This window comes from Malaclemys terrapin, chromosome 7 (genome assembly GCF_027887155.1).
Source record: "Malaclemys terrapin pileata isolate rMalTer1 chromosome 7, rMalTer1.hap1, whole genome shotgun sequence".
NCBI classification, from domain to species: Eukaryota; Metazoa; Chordata; order Testudines; family Emydidae; genus Malaclemys; species Malaclemys terrapin.
Genome location: NC_071511.1, coordinates 54,784,673 through 54,806,818, shown reverse-complemented (window position 1 = coordinate 54,806,818; position 22,146 = coordinate 54,784,673). Strand labels below are relative to the sequence as shown.

General features: G+C 43.4%; 1 protein-coding gene across 8 annotated transcripts in view; it reads left to right on the top strand.

The window, feature by feature from the left end:
- Positions 1 to 19,772, top strand: part of USP54 (ubiquitin specific peptidase 54) — a 256,337-nt gene extending 236,565 nt beyond the window's left edge. For 5 of the 8 annotated variants that reach the window (XM_054034275.1, XM_054034280.1, XM_054034277.1 and 2 more), the window contains 5 exons: positions 1,324 to 2,762; positions 9,620 to 9,738; positions 12,504 to 12,641; positions 14,496 to 14,682; positions 15,798 to 19,772. In XM_054034275.1, coding sequence (XP_053890250.1) covers positions 1,324 to 2,762; positions 9,620 to 9,738; positions 12,504 to 12,641; positions 14,496 to 14,682; positions 15,798 to 16,453 — 2,539 coding nt within the window. In that variant the 3' untranslated portion in view covers positions 16,454 to 19,772. Of the gene's footprint in view, positions 1 to 1,323; positions 2,763 to 9,619; positions 9,975 to 12,503; positions 12,642 to 14,495; positions 14,683 to 15,797 lie in introns of those variants that run through there. The other 3 variants (XM_054034279.1, XM_054034282.1, XM_054034283.1) reach the window with 3 other exon arrangements.
- Positions 19,773 to 22,146: the final 2,374 nt, after the last annotated feature.

Sequence of the window (22,146 nt, the reverse complement as noted above, 5' to 3'; positions counted from 1 at the left end):
CGCTGGCAGTTTAAAAAAAAAAAAAAAAAAAAAGCATTTTACCTTTAAACATATCTTTCTATACATCAAACTCAAATATATTGCATAAGTGCCCATCCCTGCTAAAGGAACAGTCCTATCAGAAAAATATTTTGTACTGTAAGTTTTTACTGCAGTGAGTTTTAACTCTGCAGTCAGTGAGACATGTCTGCTTGTATCTTGATTTTTTTGCCTTTGCTTTGATATACATCAGCATTATAAACAGCACAAAGTCTATTATTACTCAAAGCTAAGATCATATTCCCCTATGAATGCTCAGTTGGATCTTCTGCATGATGGTAGCTTTGATTTCTAGATCTGCATGAGGCGACAAACTGGTAGAATTGAAGTCACACACTAGTCTTTTTTGAAATAATATCCTAGCTATGCACCAATGTTTAACTGCACAGCGTTGTCATTCTGCATATCCAGATTAAGGTTAGAGCATTACTCTAACCAACACTTTAAGCAGCAGAAGTAGTTTTCAGTTAGATAGCTATAGCCCAGGTAGCTGTCAATCAGAGTTGTTTCCCGTCCTCTATTTTTATTCATATCACTGACTCATGTGACTTTCTGGTTGCATATTATAATGCTAATTAATGCAGAAGAAATACAAAGTGACCCAAGGACATGCACGGTTTATATTTTATTCAAGACATGTATTCACAGTTTGTAATGCTTTTAAATGCTTCCTTTAATGTATTTGATAAATAACTCAAAGCTAGAAAAAAAATGAGAAGGAAACTGAGGGAAATGTATTGCGTTCTATTCTATTCCTTTCCTTCCCAAAGTTATTTCCCAGTACTTTAGGAAAGAGAACCTGAGTGGAATGTTGCCTGTTTATGTTAAGATCATAAACATAATGATTCTCTTGTATGGTTTGTAGAAATCTCCCAGAGATGCTGATTTTGGAGGGGAACTTGTAATACTTAATTTAAAATTTATTTTTATTATTTATCTTTATATTGTCCACACACACACACACATGCTCCTAGCCAAAGTGCTCAGCGTGCTGTACAATATTTGTAAAAATATAACAGTAAAATCTTATAATAAAAAATAGCTTAAAATTTGAAATGAATAAAATAGACTGAGTGGGTCACTTACAATAAAAAAAGTTGGGAAGAAATAAAATGGAGATGTCAAATTAACAAAAGCAATTCTTTTGGGTGAGAAGTTTTTAATTTGTGTTTGTGCAAAGAAGTGGATTGAGGTGGATGTTAATGGGAGCCAGTTCTACCTCTTAGGGATAATTTTAAAAAAGAAGAGTTATTAATAATTAGTTACCATTTCTGTGTATTTTAGTGAACAGACTGGCCCGCTCCAAGTACTGCTGAGCCGGGAGGTATCACTGGAACCCAACAGAGAAGTGGAATTCGGGTCCAGTTCTTTCTTCCACCCACCCGCTTCCTGCCATGAAGTGCACTCATCATTATATCCAGAGTCTTCCTCCCTAGCCGTTCCTGCAAGCAGTCCTCCAAATAGGACCTTTCCTAACTTCCGGGCTACTTCTACTGATTTCGATGGCCAAGCTCCCTCTTTTCCATATGGGCGTGGGTTGGCTGAGAGACCCGCAAAGACTGAGAACGATGCCCACCATGTTATGGAGCTTGATGGGGCCCCCGCCAAAGGGCTGAAAGACCATAGGGACTGCAGCAGCAAATTAGAAGAAGTCCATGACGTTACAGCTGTTCTCACACCTCAGCACAAAATTAAATTTAATACAGTCAACTCTGGGTCTTTGCCTGCACTAGTCCCCTGTCCCCATCCAGCGCAAGCATCATCTCCCAATAAAAGCGGTCTGCATAGTCCTTGCTTCAGTCTGTCAAACTCTCCAGTGCCCACTAGCATTGATCAGGTAGGGGGCTATCATTCCATGATCTCTGCTGCTTCATTCCTGTCACTTCAGTGCCCCCTGGCTCCCTTACAAACAGCAAACAGGTACCCTAGAACAAACAGCCGTGAAACTTTACTGCTCCCACAGGATGACTTCAGCAACGTGGAGACTTGCAAATCTAAGACCCATAGCTCAAAGGGGCATGTTCGTTCCCTGGCAGAGCAGTTTCAGAGACTGCATGGAGTCTCCAAGAAAGAAGGTGCACATGAGAAAGGGTGGACTGCTGCAGTCTGTCAGGATGAGAAGTCTCCAAGGCTGATACAGGAGTCCTTCACGAATTCTTCAACCTCAGGCTACAGGCAATTAATTCCTCAAAATCAAGAAAACAGAACTCAGTCTTCCGAAAAGTTGCATTCATCCTTAGATGTTAGGGATGGGTTTGCTTCCATGGAGGGTTTTAGCACTCAACTCATTACCTCTAAGAGTCCTGGATCGCACAGTGAAGACCAGTGTAGAAGAGGTGAACAGAATGTAGCTGGCCCTGCACTCTCCCAGGAAAGGCACACTCATGAGAGAGGTGTGAGACAGGTGGATGATGGACCTGCCACTGGTATGGGTGCTTCTATGCCTGTGGACCGCTGGGTGGACAATGTCACCAGGTATTACAGTTCTCAACTGGACTGTAAAAATACAGAATGGCTTCCTGTGCCAGGGAGGAATCCACCCCTTTCTGATCACAGAACGGTCAGAGATGACCTGAATGGGACCCCAGTGCAGTTTCACCCACAGTGGAATCAAGACACAGAGCAGGAGATCTCTGAGTTGGAGTCCCTCTATCAGGCTAGCCTAGCTGGTAGGCCTGTGTTAGGAAGACTGGACAATTCCAGGCACCCATTGAGCAAGCCAGGTGAGAATTCTGGAACTGTGTTACATCTGGGTAATGTTTAATCCCCAAGCAAGACTTGGACCTTGCCTATACACAGACTTCCACCAATTTAACTAAAGGTGCGTTTTTAAACTGATTTACTGAAAGAGGTGCGTGTTTGTGTGCAGATATTCTTATTTCACTTTGAGAATGGCTTATTTTGCTTTATCTTACTAAAAATAATTCCCTTTTAAACTGAAATAAGAGTATCTGCAGAGAAACTTGCACCTATTTAACAACATTTGTTTAAAAACATACCTTTAGTTAAAACAGTGGAGGTTTGTGTGTTGACAAAACCTTGGCTTGAATGAGAAGAGTTCAGATTTGAACTATATGGCAAATCAGGATGAAGGAGGGACAGATTTCTGGCATGCTTTGTAAAGTGCCATATTAATGCACCTAAAATGGGCAAGAATGCAAAGTGTTTACACCCTCGAGTATTATATTTGTGTTGCTTATGTATATGTAGACAGTACATCACATCTGGTTAAAACCATTCACAAAAGAATGGTTATTGACTAAAAATTTCACACTGTAGAATTTGTATCAATGGATATAAAAGTCATACAAAAATGTTGATTGTTCATATTTTATACCCTTTTTCCTCCAAGTACCCTCTGCACATTCCTACTTGTGGGATCACGGCATCTGTGTCTCAAGCTCTTGGAATCTTCTAGTGAGCAATGTCCATTTGAGCCACTTACTCTTCCCTCCCTAGGTAGGGATTCAAGGGTGTAAAAGGGGGAGTGATCCCAACCACCCTTCACTTCCTTCTAATCCCCAAAGGTCCAATGAGCTCAGATTGCATGCAGTGTCCTCGATGCATCCCTCAATGTGTTTTTTTTTTTTTTCTTCTGTCCTTCAGGGACTACATTTTTTTTATTTTTGTAGTTTGTCAGTTAGGTAATCAGCTTTTCTTAAGAAAGAGAAGAAAAAGAAGTGGCGAGAAGGATGACAATATAACACAGGTGTTGTCTAGACCTGTAAAAATGATAGAGACACCTCATCAGACAGAGAGACTCTTCAGGCCTTGTTGACTAAATCTGTCTATCTGGAAGTCCAGCATCAAGTCTGGAGATAACCCTCACCAGAATGGTTTTGTGCCTGGTGCAAGTGGAATGAAAGTCCTTGGATCAATCTTGGTTGACCAAATCCTGTTCTAAGGATCCAGCACTGTTAACTCTGGAGATCCACTTGATAAAGTAGTTCAGTTTCCCCAGATCTTTCCAAGTTTGACTAAGTCCAGTGCTGAGGACCTGCCACCTTCACCTCTTGGAAACCACTTAGAAAAGTGGTTATGTGCCCAACGTGATCTACACTGAGCACCCCAGATCTCAATGCCTTGATCTAGTCTTGTTCTGAGAACCTGGCATCATTGATTCTGCTCTTAGTGTGAAGTTCCTGGATCAATCTGAGTTGACTAATGGTTCAGCACCACTGATACTGGAAAATCACTTGCTAAAGTGTTTGTGTTACATATGAGTGGCACTGAGGTCTATGGATTGACCAGTTTGACCAACTTCAATGCCTAGGGTAGGGCACCATTGACTGTGAGCTTAGCATAATTGGAACCAAGCTCTCTGGATTGACGAAGTCTAGTGCTGTCAACTGCAGTTTCAAAAGGACCAGAATCTCATCCTAATTTGGGGTCTGGCCACTGTAACATACCTAGGGTACAATCCATTCTAATAAGTAACTGTCACTCCTCCCCTCTAACCTGGGGTGCCCTTTACATGGCTTTGCTGTTGTAGCCTCCAGTCTGGACTGCTCACAAACAGCCTCCACCATGCAAGTCACTCTCAGCTATATCTGTGTGTGTGCTGCAGCTAGCCAGCCACACCTTGGCTCTTACCAGCCTTGTTTATACTGCAGGGTGACCCCAGCACTCTCCAAGTCTTAGGTTTTCCACCAGAAATGTAGGTCCTGTACTGCCTAGCCCTCTCCTGGACAGTACAAATTCATATAAATTCTGTATTTCTTTAATAGATATATGTACACTTGTTACCCCACATGGAGTTTCCCAGACACTTCCATTTAAACATACTGGATTAAACAAAACATGTTTATTAACTACAAAGAGAGAGATTTTAAGTGAATACAAGTAATGTGGCATAAAAGTCAGAAATGGTTACAAGAAAAATAAAGATAAAATACAACTAGTGCTAAACTTAACAAACTATGTTAAATTCAAAGCAAAGTTTTTCTCACCACATGCTCTCAACAATCTTACTGGCCAAACTTCTTAGGCCAGGATCCCTTATTCTGGGGGGAGAGATAGTTCAGTGAGCATTGGCCTGCTAAACCCAGGGTTGTGAGTTCAATCCTTGAGGGGGCAATTTGGGGCAAAAATCTGTCTGGGGATTGGTCCTGCTTTGAGCAGGGGGTTGGACTAGATGACTTCCTGAGGTCCCTTCCAACCCTGATATTCTATGATTCTGTTTAATGGCTGCTTCCTTTGGCCATGTCTACACTAGAGAGCTTACAGTGGTACAGCTCTACTAATGCAGCTTTGCTGCTGTAAGATCTCCCTTGTGGCTACTCGATGCCGACATGAGAAAGCTCTCCGATCAACATAATTAAACCACCCCCAACAAGCAGCAGAAGCCGCTCCAGCCAAGTGTCCACACCATAGCACTGTCCACACTAGCGCTTCTGTCAGTGTAACTTATGCTGCTCAGAGGTATGTTTTTTCACACCCCTGAGTGACATAACTTATACCAACAAAAGTGCTAGTGTAGACATAGCCTAGGTCCATTCTCATGCAGTAAATCAGTGGATAGAGAGAGAGGAGGAGGGGATGCCTTGGGGTGTCTGCCCCTTCTTTATATAGTCCTGTCCCTCCTTTGAGAAGCATTCCTTACTTCCAGCTGGGAGTAAGGTGACAGGCAGTCTGTGTGAAAGGAAACTTCATGCTGTTTCTTTGCTAAGATGTAGGTTTTTGCTCCTGCCTCTTTCCTGCCAAAGAACGACCACTTAGCAGATAATGGCCCATCTGCCTTATTTACAGCTGGCTGAGGTGTCCGTTTGCCCTTTGTCTCTGAGGAACTGGTTTGGCCATTCCCCAAATTTCCCTGGAAAACTTTTAGTCATGATTTCAGCTTATGTTTATAACGTCACATATAACGCTGCTACATCCATTTTGCCATGATATTACTGATCAGCAAATTATGAGTTTTTAAATGACACCTCACAAGGCATCTGGCTTTTGGTGACTCTCTGGATTACCAAATTGCTGCTACAACTAGCTTCCCATTCAAAATCAGTACGGGGACTCTTCAGCGTCCCGTTCCAGAGTGGCTCTGGTCTGGGGGGGCACCTATCTAAGGAGTCCTTGGGAGCAGCACAGGGACTTTGTCAGCACCAGTCCAGAGTCTGGAATTGGCTAGTACCACTGTTGCTATGCCTGTGATTCTGAGTCTTTCCTTTGGGCCAGACACATCTGAGAGCTTTCATGCTTTGCCTTTACTGAGCACTTCTTTTGTTTTGATGGAGCAGTTGTGCTTGGCACTTGAGAGCCTCAGTCAGAGGGCACTACCAATAAAGCTGTACCATACATGGCTTTGGCCTCTCTGTGGCACAAAGGGTTTTCACCAGTTGCCTGACTATCCTAATTATTTTTCTCAGATGTTAGGGAATCCATGTATATAGCTAGAGTTTGGTCCTCAGGAAACATGCATGTTGTTCCAGTCCTTGGAATTTGCTATAAATATTTCCCTTTCATCCCTCCACAAAAGGTGGGGTCATTGGAGCCCTCCTTAGACTCCAAACCTGCAACTTCCCTGCGTGAGTACAGATTCCTTACCAGTGCACCTTCTTGATGCAATGAACACCTTAGCCACAACGTCTCAGGACATACAAGATCCTTACCTGTGAAAGACAAAAGAGCTCCCTTATCATTTGCAGTGATACTCAACTTGTTTTTCATACTCTCCAGGACGTCAGGCTCCACATCAGCTTATTGGAGCTAAGCCCTGTGATTAAATCCAAATCTGTCCCAATTCTGATGGACAACACCACACTAATGTATTACAGCAATTGACAAATGATGGCTTGAGAATGCAGCGGCCATCTTTCCCTGGCAGATGAGGAATTGGAGAACAGAAGGGTTTTTACCCAGCACAACTTACAATTAACTGGAAAAAATTCATCAGAGCAACACAAAATGAAGTGGACTTGGGACAGCCCTCCCTTGCTTTTAACTTGGACTATCTTAAGGTGCATTTTTGTTGTTGTGTGAGCTTTCCACTCTCTGGGGCATAGGTCATCAATTTTTGCTCACTCTCCAATAACCAAATTAATGAAATGATTGCTCTGTATACCATTGGGGCTGCTTGTGGTAGTTGCTTTGCCACAATGGCCGTGGCAAAGGAGGCTGGATTTTCCATTGCTGAGGGTGCGGTGGTGAGACAGGTACATTTGAGCTGCTCCTTGCATATTTCCTTCTTTCCAGCCCAGAAAATAAACAAGATACAGATTTAAAGAACTAATTGTCCATACACCATATTCTATTCAGAAAATTAATCATCTGCTGCATCCTCTCCCTTAATCCTGACTATGATGGTCTCCTGTGTCCATCCTAAGTAAGCCATTACTTTCCTAAGCTTAATTCACATCCAGGAACTCCGATTCCATACTTTGGATATTCATGGATCTTAGATATGGTCTTCTTAGACAATGATTGCATTTTCAAGGGCCCTCCCAAAACTAAGGACATATGGGATGTAATTACTAAAAGATGTAGCCAATTGTTTGACTACACTCATGGCTTTCTCTTTAAAATGTTCAAGAGATCAAATAACCAAGCTTAGCCAAATTTATTGTCTTAAGACTCAACAGTACAGTATGAAAAGTAAACATAAATACCCCCCTTCTGTGGAGCAAATTCTTGCAGCATGCTCACTTTATGCAGAAGGTGTACTTCAAAGATATGTATTTAAGCTAGTAGTATTTATAGTATGATTTTACAAGTTAAAAAACTCTTTACACACAAAATTTTAGTTTTAGTTTAAAATTTGTAAAAAGTTTGTGCCAGCTTTGTCCTTTGTACTTGTCTATAGTTTCCCATATTGAGTGTTGAATACTACATTCCGCGTGTTGATGAGCTATGAAAGTATTCCCTATCTGTACTTGGTCAGAGCCAAAGATGCATGAATGCTATTTTCTAATGCAGCGGTTCTCAAACTTTAATAACCCGAGGACCCCCATTTTGATTTAAAATTTTTCATGGACTCCCAGTCCTCCCCGCTCATCCCCAGGCCCTGCCCCCTCTCCACTCCACCCCTCCCCCCAAGGTCCCATCCCTACCCCACCTCTTTCCGAGACATAATTCCACCCCATCCCCACTCCTCCCCCTTCCTCCCAGCACTGCCTGCATGCTGGGGAACAGCTGTTTTCTGGCATGCAGGAGGCGCTGGGAGGGAGGAGTTGATCAGTGGGGCCCGCAGACCCCCTGGAATACCCTTGCAGACCCCCAGTGGTCCGCGGACCCCAGTTTGAGAAACGCTGTTCTAATGCCAAAGCTGACTTCAGCTTTGCAAAGTAATTGTGGGATGCTTGATATGGGTGAACAGAATTTTGGGAAAAGCATAATAAATTCACTTAACATAACTTCCCAACACATACATACATACATACATACATATATATATATGTATAGTGTTGTTTTATTAATACCATACCTATTAATGTGGTGTATACTATGCTTAACTTTTATATAGTGGCTAACAGATGGAACTGGGGATCTTTCCATCAAAGCTCAAAGGTTGCCCGAATGCATTAGTTTGTGTATGACCATTGTTATGACAAGACTGGTGTTCAGCCACCTGAAGGTATTAAAATATACTCAGGGTTCGTCTACATTACCCGCCGGATCGGCGGGTAGTGATCAATCTATGGGGGATCGATTTATCGTGTCTAGTGTAGATGCGATAAATTGATCCCTGATAGCTCTGTCGTCGACTCCTGTACTCTACCGCGGCAAGAGGCAGAAGCGGAGTCAACGGGGGAGCGGCGGCAGTCGACCCTGCACCGTGAGGACGTGAGGTAAGTCGACCTAAGATGCGTCGACTTCAGCTACACTATTCTCGTAGCTGAAGTTGCATATCTTAGGTCGATCTCCCCCTCCCCTCCGCAGTGTAGACCAGGCCTCAGCTAGGCCTAATGTGGTTTCCATAGCTTGTCTTGGTGTCATCTTAGTCAGTTTGAAAGGCTGCTACTTGAAGCTCTACATATGCTTTCAGGTGTCTTTTTTCAATTGTGGCCTGTTTGGGGAGAGTAAAAGGTTGTAGTCACTCATGACGTGGCACTCATTTTTGGCAATTTTGCAATCCTTATTAATCTAGAACTCTTCAGTCCTCCTTCCTCGAGCTGGTACTGCTCACTAAACTCCCACAAATAAGAATGTGCAGAGACCACTTGAAAAAATGAAGGTTACTTATTAGTAACAGGAGTTCTTTGAGATGAGCCTCTGCATGTTCATACACCTTCACTCACCTTCCCCATTTCTTTGGGGTCTTCACAATTCCTGAATTAGCAGAAGGAACTGAGGAGCGATTGGGGCTGCTACTCCTTTTAAACCTGTAGAAGCCTGCACGAGGGCAAAGGAAGAGGAATGAATAGCCCCAATGGACACTCTTGACTAGAGATTCTGAGATCTTGTGATCAGGCACATTGATCCTGTAAGTGTGGATGTGCAGGGGCTTGTCTCAGAGAACTCCGATTACTGGTAAGTAACCTTCATTTATGTATATAGATATTCACTTTCTGTTTGAGCCAGGTCTGTTCCATAGGTGCAGAGTCAGATCTTGAGTTTAATCTCACTTCTTTATTTCCCTCCACAGTGTCTGAAAACATAACTGTGAGGAAGCTCCACACTGTAGCCGGCATGGGTCTCTCGAAAATGCCAACAGCAGAGATTGAGCACAATCTCTATGGAGCCATTGTCTCTCCTGTCTCCAAGGTAGCGCACCTAGAAGGTTGTGTGGTTGTGGGGGAATTGGACATTCCAGCAGCAAGAAAAGTGGAAAAAATTCCATATGAGAGGCAGTGGGGTCACTCATATTGAACTTTAAAGAGATAATTTTATGTAGTCCTACTTGGGATTGAGCACTAAGAAAGTAGGTGACTTGAGGTCAGTGTTAAGTATCAGGGGGTAGCCGTGTTAGTCTGTATCTACAAAAACAACAAGGAGTCTGGTGGCACCTTAAAGACTAACAGATTTATTTGGGCATAAGCTTTCGTGAGTAAAAACCTCACTTCTTCGGATGCATACTCTATGCATCCGAAGAAGTGAGGTTTTTACTCACGAAAGCTTATGCCCAAATAAATCTGTTAGTCTTTAAGGTGCCACCAGACTCCTTGTTGTTTTTGTGGTCAGTGTTGTACTCTAAATGGTGACCTCTTCAGGGATATGTGGCCTCACAGTTTCAGAGTTAGTACCTCTGATTATACTGTAATGGACTCTAGGGAACCATTTTGCATTGCAAGGAGATAGGCTGGATGACCTGACTTATTTTCCATTGCTAACTCCTAGGAACTGCCTCTTCATATTATATCAACTGCTTTGACACTGTCTCCTTTATTGGATCATGTCATCTTGCATGTTTTGAAAGTATAGGGTTTAACATACTATAATGTACAAATAATAGCTGACCTCTAATGTTCCTTGGTCCACTCTGAGTAAGAGAAGGTAGCAGTACCTGCACTACAATTGTCTTGTGCTGCTTTTTCCAGAACCTTCAGAGCACATGTTCTAACTCACTTGAATACTGCTCAGTTTTCATACTCCACAGCTTTTCTAAGAGAAGCCAGTTAAATAATTAGCTGTAATATTTTGGTACCTATATCTGAAAGTGTCTGGGCACCTCAAAAAAAAAAAAAAAAAAAGACTGAAAATGCAGTTTTTGCAAATAGAGAAACCTTCTTATCAAGCTGAGAGCAGAAGGAAAGAGGTAAAAAGAACCAATATTTCCCACTCCAACATAGAATAAACCACTTGCTAGCCACCACCAGAGATGGAAGGAAGCAAATAATCATAGTGAAAAGAGTTGTAAGAAGGCTCCCACACTCTTCAGATTATATTTTGGGATAGTCATCAATTCCAGCCCTGCTTATCTCAGCTGCTATAATGGAGCACAAGGCAGCAAGCAGTCCCTTGGGTAGACTCATCCCATTAAGGCTTTAAATCCTGTCTTTAAGAAATGATAAGACATAGAATCTCAGTTAAACGTGTCTGCCAATGTACATAATAAGGTGAAAAACTGATTGTGAGAATACTATTTTTATTAATGAGACTCTAACAGACTCAATTGCTTTATGCTCTTGGGTTAGACTTGAATGAGAGACTTCAGAAAATACTCCTGAGGCTGAGGGCATTCTGCACCAAAAAAATAAAAATTCTGTGTACAATATTTTTAAATTCTGCAAGTTTTATTTGTCAATAAATAAATGCAGAGGCTCCAGCATGGCAGTGGGGAGCACAGGCTACTGGCTGCACGAATGTAGGAAATCATCCTGCAGCTCCCCACCCCCAGGACACAGACTCAGCGGTGAGTTGCACCCAACCCTGACACAGCACAAAGCCTAGGCCTGCTCCGGTGCACCAGGTGTGTGGCAGGCAGGCTCCAAATGTGGATGGTCTCAGTATGGGGGGATCCAGGTGTGGGGTGAGAAGATTCTGTGTGGGACAATCTGGGTGCAGGCAGCTCAATGGGGGGGTCTAGGTGTGGGGGGATCTGGATACACAGAGGCTTTTTGGAGGGGTTCCAGGTGCAGGAGCAATGGGACTCTGCAGGAGCTTCCAGGTGAAGGTGGTTGGGGCTCAGCGGAGGGGTCTGGATGTGGGGGTCTCAGTGCGGGGGGTTTGGGTGCTGGGAGAGTGGGGCTTGGTGGGGGTGGGTGTCTGGGTGCAGCTAGTTGGAGGTCAGTGGCATGGGGGCCTGGATGTGGGGGCTCAGGGTGGCGCAGAGGGTGAGGCATCATGGTGGGGTTTGAGTGCAGGGAGCTCGGTGCAGGGGTGGGCATCTGGACGCAGGGAGTCTGATTGCAGGGGGGCTCCAGCTGCAGGAGTTGAGGTTCAGTGGGGTGAGCTTCAGGTATGGAGGACTAGGGGGGTTCTGGATGTATGAGTGAGGCTTGGCAGGGGTGTCTGAGTATGGGAGGTCCGGATGCACGGGGTCTGGATGGATGGTGGAGCAGCCCCCCATACAGTGACCCCTCCCCCCACAGCTCAGGAGCAATGGGGGAGGAAGCAGGGGAGGATGCTGAGCTTCCTGCAGCTGGGGGAGGTTTCTGGGGGTGGGTCTGACACAGCCCCAGTCACTCCTTGCAGGGGAAGAGGCAGTCCAGTCCTCTGGGACTAGTAGCTGATCCCAACTCAGGGTAGGAGCCACTGGCTGGGGTGTCTCCAGCCCCACAATGATTTACCTCTCTGCCAGCTGCTATAGGTGCCTGAAACAATGTACCTGCACTGCTAGGGAATGGTGCACAACTGCTCTTGCAGCTTCCCTGTCAGAAAGTCATTTTTCTGCGGGGAAGCAAAGAAATCTGTGGGGGGCATTAATTTTGCACACGCACAATGGCGCAGAATTTCCCCAGGAATAAGAAAAGGAAGGATTAATGTATTTCACTAAATCCATCTATTCCTATCAACTTCTTCTCCTGAATCATTGTGCAATGCAGTTTTCCCTGGAGAGATCTTTCTGAATGTGGTAACATTGTCTGCAGGTTGCATATGCCAGAAGCCATAGCAGGGAGCCAGAAGAGGAGATGTACAGTGCAGAGAATTTCCGTCGCATTGCTCGCAGTCTCAGTGGGACAGTCATCACAAACAGGGAAGAGACTCTGGTCTCCTCTCATAGTTTTGTAAGTAAAATGAACCTCAGCATTGCAGAGATAACTGCTTGGGATAGAGTTGGGGGCTACTTTTCCTCCTACTTTCCCTCATCAACTTCACTACAAGTAGTAAACAGAAAAGGTGTGCAATTGAACAGCATTGATACCAGTTCAGAAGGATGAACATTGGTTCCAGTGAATCATTCCCTTTTTTCTCTGTTGGATGGAGGTCAGCTTTTATTTTACAGCAATCAAGTTATCTGCTTTTAGAGTCACCACACCTAGAATTGTGCCAAGCAAAGCTTGTGTATGTATGCTAACAGGGCTAACCCTGGTTAAGGGACACAGTCAATCTGAAGTTTATCTATTTCAATATTGATTAACTTAAAAATTCCAGTTTTTAATAGAGCCCCCATAACAACATGGGCTGTGATTTAACAAAAGAATTCTTTAACAGTATATATAAGGAAATTTTTGCTTCCTTGTTAGTGTTTATAAGGCATACCTTCCTCAAGAAATAGTGGTTATACACAAAGTGCTGCACAAAGTAAACAAGTTAAAAACAGAGAGAAACTGTTCTTCTCCATCATCTTTGTTAGTACTCTCCGGTTAGGTGTAACAAATCTGAAACTTGAAAAATGTACAGTATTTTCAGGCAGAAGTTAAGGTTTTTTTTTCAAGTTGATTGTGTCCTTTCATCTGATTAAGTAAAGTTCAGTTACTCTAACACCATTTCTTGTTTAACTTTTTTAAACCATGCCTGTCTATATTTCATTTCTGAACAAATTCTGCTGGAACTGGATGTAAGGTGAGGTGGGTGTTGGCTTGCTGACCCTCCTGCTCAAAGGGCAGGGCAAGTATTTTCCCTTGGTCAACATGGTTATTAATGGAATGAAGACTGTTGCTGGGTCTAATTGCACCAAATAATGTTCCCCTTTCAGAGTTCCCCGAAATTCATTTAATTGAAAAGTAGGGATTTTTATTGAACTGTAAGTCTGAGAAAAGCAGGAACAGATTGCTGTCAGTGTTTAGCTGGGTGATTTCTTTGAGGAGGGGAAACTTTAAGAGTACGCAGTAATGTGATGTATTGGTTTTGTTCTGATTTTTCTCTAGCCATGTTTAGACTTCTTCAAAGGAAAGCTAAAAGCATTAGCTTTGTTTGAAAGCAGCAGAATAAGAATGGGAGAGGCTGAGTTGCAAACTCAGGGTTAAGCAAGGTGAATGCTATAACATGACTCAAGTTTTAGCTTTAGGCCTTGTCCAATCACACAAGTTGTACAAGTTTAATTAAAATTTCTTTTCAAATCAATTTAATTAAACCAGTACAACTCTCACTTGTAGGTAGGGCCTTATCCCAATCTTGCATTGATGCAAAAGCTCAAACTCCACTACCATATCAGAAAGTTGTGCTCAAAAATTTTTTACTGATAGGGGTGCGCGATCAAAAAAGTTTGGAGACCACTGCCCTACATCACTGTTTAGCTCTTAGTAAAGCGTGTTTAGCAAGGGAAAGGCTTCAGCAGTGTACATTTTCCTGGCATGTGTGGCCCAGTCCTTCAAAAGGTGATTTGGAAAGAGCAGATTGATTTTTTTTTTTTTTTTCTTGCACAAGATTACTATTATTCTGAGATGTGAGTATGATGGTGGTTTTTTTTCTGAGCAGATATGTTGGGATTTTTTCTTAGCTGTTTGGTTACCAAAGAGCCTTTCTGGGATGGGTTTTGTTACCTTGCATTTCTTTCTCTTTCATAGACAGATTCATGTACTTGTTCTGGTGACTCATCTCTCTCTCCTTCCTGGATCCCCACCATGTTTGCTTGATTGAACCCAGCTTTGTGTTTAATTATCATTTGTGATTTCTTTCCTTTCTCATTTTGTCAAAAGGAAGCATCAAATGTGAGGAAAATGCCAAAGGAAACCATGCACCGTTCTTCCAGCTCCACTTCCCTCCCTTTTCCCCACGATCCTTCTGTGTTACCCTTTGATCCCCACCACTACCCAACCCAGAGGCAGAACCTGTCCCATGATGTACTGATGCCTAGCATGGTGGGCAAAGCACGTAGATCATCAGGTAATCTTCACCCTCCTGCATGATCAGAAATGCTGTATGTGATTCTTTCCCTGCTGTTGCTGAAGTACAGGTCTTTGGATCTTGTCTGCCATAGTGATGGTATTATCAACTGCCTGAATCCCTTCAGAAATTTGGAAGGATAAATTGCTTTTTTTTCTTTACTGTCCCTTCTACACTGCTTTAATGATGCTGTGCTATATGGATATAACATAAAGGGACAGTCTTTATGTTAGAGGTATGGCTGTTAATTAAATAGTTATGGTAATATTTTCATAACATATACACAGGAGGAGGTACCCGGCCAACAAAAGTGTCTGGCATAACCCAATGGAACTCTTTTTACTAATTTATATAGCATCTATAGCATCCTCTGGGGCACCTGGCATTGGCCACTGTCAGAAGACAGTTTACTGGCTAGATGGACCTTTGGTCTGACCCAGTATGGCCATTCTTATGTTTTATAACACACCATTCCTATTAGGTCATTAGCTATATTATACTGTTTTTAACATTACAAGAAATGAAGCTATAAATGAGGCACACATTCCTCAGAGATGACCCAAAGGTCCACCCATTTTTTTTTTTTGTACTTAACTGTGTTTGTGGGAGGGGTGTGAAGTGACTGCCTGAGGAGGAGCTGGTTATTAGTACTGTATTCCCTCAAAAATCACATGTGTGAGAGATCTGTTGGAATTACAATCCCTGTTGGTGCTACAAATTCCTGCATGAGAGGCCACCATGAAAGTTATCCAGAAACCCCTAGAACATATGTCTTTAATTTTCTTGTTGGGCTCCTTCTCAGGTGACATTGAACATGTTACAAAAAGTGCTGACTATTTAGGAAATCTGGTGTCCCATTAGTGCGTATGACAGCACCTGCAGAAAGACAGGTTGGAGCTCTTTTCTGGGGGTGGGTTGAGTTGCAGAAGGAAAGTGAATGCAAGGAGTGTGCTGCTTAGCTTTTACTCATTCTGAATCGTAGGTCAGTAAGTGCCCTGGTATAGGGTTGCTTCAGTTTATCCGTTCATATCAGCTGTGGGCCACAGTTAAAGAGGTTTTGAGAGGAAAATAAATTAAAATATAACTGACTGAACTCTCCCCACTGCTCCCCACAGGAGATCAGAAGAACGTCCAGAAACTTCTGGTTGTGCCTGACCGGGGTGAAACTTTCCGAGGTGAAGACCACCCAGGTATGGCACTGAGCTACAGGAATCTCCCTTGCGCACAGAAATGCTCTTCTTCCCAAGGTCAGGGGCCTCTTGTTGACCAGCATATGAGAGGTGGAACATCAAGGATCTCTGGCCAATGGCTGCAGATGAACCACACTGCCAGACAAACAGCAACACTGCCAGACAAACGAACATTGCAGTTGGGATACACTGCCCAGCCAGACAAGGGGTTAGAGGAAAGCTTCCTTCAGCAGTCCTCCCGACACCAAATGCATGAGTCCTATGCCATCAATTGCAGGCCACGTCCTAGCACAGACTACAGTACCTTCAGAGTACTACAGGGGCTTTCTTGGGACCCTGGTGCCTCTCACGGTTGCCCGGTGCCTCCCCCGTGTACTAAGGCCCCTGGACCAAGGAGAGTAGATATGCCCCCAGAAGAAGACTGGCGTCAGAACAGCTTTACCCCTCAGCCTGGTGGACGGAGAACATTGCCAGTGCACGTGGTGGATGGGACTTTTTCTTCTGCTTCTGAGGTGCACCAAAGGATGATGGCCCGAGCAGCAGTAGCTGCTGCTGCCACCCTGCAGAATAGTGGCTGGTGAGGTCTTGTTCCACTCAATGTGTTCCCAGCATTGATCAAACCCCCTTGTGAGCAAACTGTCTGAACTGTAGCTGTTGCTGAGGTGCAGTTAATAACAAGGCAGCTAACTCTTCAGTCAGTAGCTCTGCTAGTCTTGTCTTAAAATGTAGCTATATGGTATGTGGAAACTAATTGCACTGTATTTCTTTTCCTGTATTGCTGAATTGCTGTGTGTGGGGGGAGCTCTTGGCTATTCCGATCCCAGCTCCTCTCGGCAGTAAGCGCTATAGTCAATAATAGGTATAAGGGGCACTGGCTGTGGATAAGCTCACAGGTGCACGTTTATTTTCAAGAAAGATGTACCATTAACAAAAAGGACCACTTTTTAAAGGACTCAAGCATGAAACGTAGTTCTGCTAAATTCATTGCATACAAAGTCAATATGCTATTTTCCATTTGTTTTCTTCTCCACCTCCCTCTTGTGTTCTCTACTGGGGGAAAAACTGATCCACCTTCCAGGTTCCAGCAAATCTGGACATGGCAGGACTGGTGGTAAGTGAGGCAAACCCAACATTCAGTGTGCTGAGACTTCAAGTACAGGCCACAGCTGTAGTTGCTACTGTGAAGGGGGAGGGAGACATTGCCCCAGAGTAAACCAGAACTTTTCCCCACTTCCTTCAAGCAAACTAACAATGCTTCAAACAGGAACGACTGTTAATGCTGCACGCTTAATTACACCAATGTAAACACAGAATAAGTTTAGCTATTTTAGGGTCAAACATACTTGCTTTTGTAAGTATTTTTCAAATAAATCTATGAAATAGTTCTATTTAACTGCCTGTGTATGAATCATCTTCATTTTTTATTTGGTTTTACTCAGCAACTGATCTGAAAGCTCTGGTTTGTGTTTTTTTAATACTCTAACTGGAATAATAAAAGCTACATATAAAGTTGTTTGCAGTGTTGTTGTAGCTGTGTTGATCTCAAAATATGAGACACACAAGATGAGTGAGGTAGTATCTTTTTCCAGACCTGAAGAAGAGCTCTGTGTAGCTCAAAAGCCTGTTTCTTCCACCAATAAAAGAGATTACCTCACTCACCTTGTCTCTCTCAGACATAAAGGTAGTTAATTAATAATGGTAATTTATTAACAAATCATTTATAAAGAAGCACTTGTAATTAGAGCAGAGGACTGAGTCAGGAATGCAGTATTCTGTTCCTGACCCTTCCAATTCCACTTGTTTGCTTTGTGGACTAGTTGCTTCGCCCCTCTGCACTTCACTTTCCCCTGTAAAATTGGGGTACCCTTCCTCTCTGGAAAAGTATTTTGAGATGTCTGGGTGAGAAAAATGTTGGATATGTGCACATTAGTATTGTACATAGTCAAGCTCTTTTTAGTCTCCTACAAAAGGGTCATCTAGAAATGGTCGGTCTGTGTCACTGGCTCAACTGAGCCAGATGGTGTCTCATAGAGCGAGCTCACCTAGTTGTCAATAGTCCAACCAATGTCTAATTCAGGATGGCCTGCCCAGGCCTTACATTCACACAAAGGAAATCAAAAAGCTGGCACAGTGAGGTCAGCAACAGGCCCTGGCCAGGCCTGAATTTTTGTGTTAGAGTAGAGCAGGGGTTCTCAAACTGGGGGTCGGGAGCCCTCAGGGGGTCACGAGGTTATTACATGGGGGGGTCACGAGCTGTCAGTCTCCACCCCAAACCCTGCTTTGCCTCCAGCATTTATTATAATGTTAAATATATAAAAAATGTTTATAATTGATAAGGGGGGGTCGCACTCAGAGGTTTGCTATGTGAAAGGGGTCACCAGTATGAAAGTTTGAGAACCACTCGGGTAGAGGGAAGAGCCTTCCTCCTTCTCTGGCTACACCCAGCAACTGCCATTTCATAGAGGCAGCAGCCCTTTTTTTTAATTTGCCCTGCTGGGCCCATATTGGCTTTTTCCTGCTCTTAGCCCTTCTAACCATTGAAGGACCAAGTATTGTTGATTCCATAAGTGGTTGACCCAGGGAGGCCTTTCTGGGTAACCCGGGATGCCCAGAAATTACTGCCTTTCTCTTTCTATAGGGACACTTCCTATGGCAGAGTGCACCAAGGCAGCAGGGTCTCCAGCAGGAGGCAGCAAATGCCTGGTGCATCCTGTCACATACCTTCCCTGGCAGAATGGGCCTAGGGGTTTCGTCTTCACATCACAAATTCTAGTATCTCCTCCTGCCCAGGAAAAGAAATCTGCATTCTCATGCTGTAGTACTGGGGAAGCACAGAGATCCAGCGCTGAGTATCACCTTGTGTCCTTCATTGCCTGCATCCACTGTAATAAGGGAGTATGATCCATTATTACATAAAACAGGACTCCTGCTGTCATCACAGCCCACCTTATAGCCCAGCATTCTTTCTCTATGGGGGAGACTTTTGTCTCTCGCTTTTGGAATTTTCTGCTCAAATAAAGAATTGGGTGCTCCATTCCTTGGATGTTTTGTGATAATACAGCTCCTAGGCCCACGCAATGCATTGGTTTGCAGAATAAATGGTAACGAGAAATTTCTGGGCCACCGCAAAATGTCCCTGATCTTTAGAAAGATTTCCTCACACTGCTTTATCCGCTGCTTCAGTGCTGTGTCTTTGTGAGGTCTGTCAAAGGTGAAGAGTGGGGTATCAAATGGCAGTAATAGCTCACTAAGCCTAGGAACACTCACTCGATGAAGTGGGTTTTAGCCCACGAAAGCTTATGCTCAAATAAATTTGTTAGTCTCTAAGGTGCCACAGGTACTCCTGTTCTTTTTGCTGATACAGACTAACAAGGCTACCACTCTGAATCCTGTCACACTTGTTTCTTCATCTTGGAGGTAAGGATTTTCTTCAGGATCTCTGTTTTGTCCTGAAGAGGCTGGATTTGGCCATTTCCCATGAGATATCCAGAATATCTAGTTTCTTGCATGCCAAATTATTGAGGGGTTGGAGATATTGTAACAAAGGCAAATGTGTGTTACAATAGGTGTGAATTAAGAGTGGGACTTTAAAGCCAATTTTTTTTCCCCCCCTGAACAACCATTGGAAAGCCTAGACTGCACTTTAGTGCCCTCTACTGCTTCATTTTAATTGTGTCTAGAATGTTACTTGTTTGTTTAGCTTAGTCTAGTATCTTCATTATTCTTGTTTAATGTCTTAATTTTCATTCCCATCTCTCTCTTCTCAGGATTATACTAAACACAAAGGTCAAATTTATCAATATTTCTGCTGTCTGAGAGTTTGGGAGTCATCTATTTTTTTCTTTTGTATCTAAATATTGCCATTGTAATGCCTCTCTGATAAAAATAACTACATTTGGAGGTTGTGTCACATGTAGCCATTCACATTTTTCTGTAGTATGCTCCTCTGTTAACATCCATTTACAAAAAACAGCCCCTTCATTTGGGTATCATGCCAATTTAATGATCTGTATGTTTTAATAGCATCACTGAGAACTTTGTACTAATCTGTAAATCCATTGAATATTGTCTTAAGCAAATACTTGATTGGGATTTCATCATTAGCGTCATGAATTGTACACATAAAAAGCCAGGTCCTCTGGTGCAGGTTGAGCATCTTGTGCTGCACTGCTGGCAGACTCTGGCTATAGGGCTGGCGTATCCCTCTGTGGGAGGATAACTCCAGTGCAAGGGGAATCTCGTGGTGGTGTAGAGCTAGCAGAGAGGCTCCTACCCTCATAGGCGCTGACTCCATGGGTGCTCCAGGGCTGGAGCACCCACAGGGAAAAATTGGTGAGTGCTTAGCACCCACAGTCAGCTCCCCGCCCCCCTGCCACAGCTCACCTCCACCTCCGCTGTGCCTCCGCCTCCTCCCCTGGGCTCACCGCGTGCCTACTTTTTCCCCCTGGCAAGCGCTGGGGGGAGGAGGGGGAGTGCAACACACTCAGGGAAGAGGCGGGGCCGGGGCTGGGATTTGGGGAAGGGGTTGGAATGGGGGTGGGGCAGGAGTGGGGAAAGGGTGGAGTTGGGGTGGGGCCGGACGGTGCGAGCACCCACCATGTTGGGGAAAGTTGGCGCCTATGCCTACCCCAATCTCCCTTAACCTGCTGTTGGGGATGAGGATGGGGTAAATCCAAAGAAATGCACATTGGAAAACATAATCCCAACTATACATATAAAATGATGGGGTCTAAATTAGCCATTACCACTCAAGAAAGAGATCTTGGCATCGTGGATAGTTCTCTGAAAACATCCACTCAATGTGCAGCAGCAGTCAAAAAGCAAACAGAATGTTGGGAATCATTAAGAAAGGAATAGAAAAGAAGACAGAAAATATCATATTGCCTCTGTATAAGACCATGGTAAGCCCACATCTTGAATATTGTGTGCAGGATGTGGTCACCCCATCTCAAAAAAAATATATTGGAAAAAGTACAGAAAAGGGCAACAAAAATGATTTAGGGGTATGGAACAGCTTCCATATGAGGAGAGATTAATAAGGCTGAGACTTTTCATCTAGGAAAAGGGAAGACTAAGATAGGATACGATGGAGGTCTATAAAATCATGACTGGAGTAGAGAAAGTAGATAAGGAAATGTTTACTATGTCTCATAACACAAGAATTAGGGGTCACCAAATGAAATTAAAAGGCTGCAGGTTTAAAACAAACAAAAGGAAATATTTCTTCACACAACGCACAGTCAACCTGTGGAACTCTTTGCCAGAGGATGTTTTGAAGGCCAACACTAAAACAGGGTTCAGAAAAGAACTAGATAAGTTCATGGAGGATAGGTATGGGGTTGGGACCAATCCATGGCTGTGGTTTCAGCCCCTTGGTGCCTTCAGCAGCCAGAGGAAGTTACTTCAGCCCCAGGAGAAGGTGAATGAAAAGGTGAACTTTATACCACCTTTGCACACATACACCCCCACCCTTTGTTGTGTGCTTCAGTCAGACCTCAGGTTCTGGCTCAGACAGTTTAGGCTCAGCTGTCCGAAAAACACAATCTGCCAAGCAAAACTAGTTGACCAGGATCAGCTTTCCAAATAGTGGTTCACAGTATGCTGCATTTGCAAATAAAAAGGAAAAGTATGTTTCATGTTTTTCCTCCTGTCAACTCAAAAGTGAGGAATACTCCTGCATTGTCTCAAAGCCATGAAGAGCAACGGCTTCTGAATTGGTGCAATTTGTTTTAAACCATACTAGCATTTATAGTGCCCAAATTGTTTTGTTTTATCTGCATATGGAAAATATCCCTTCATTCTTCCTCAGTCATGCTCGAAGGCACCTCAATTCAAAATTGGGTGAAAAAACCTATTATGTATGTTTATTACTCTTTGGGAAATTGATAATTTATTAACCTGAACTAGAGAGCTGAAATGAACAAACAGGGATTCCAACAGTGTCTTGGTGTATCTAAATCACACTCAAAGAACCTGAAATGGATTTAATAACATAAATTAACGGGGGAAAGCAGTGCTTCCTCTATTAAAGTGGCACTCAATTCCCTAAAACGCTTTATTTGGAAGTCATGCCGTTTGATGATCTGACCGTCTTAACATCACTTGAAATGTAATTCAATTGACGTAATTTCAATTGAGTATAAATCCTTTGAGCATTGTTATCAAATGTTTGAGTTGGACATCGACACCTGCAGATTACTTGGTGGTCTCTCATTGGCTTCACTGTGGCTCGTACTCCACCCTGAATCAAATGAAGTAAAAATCTTAAATGAAC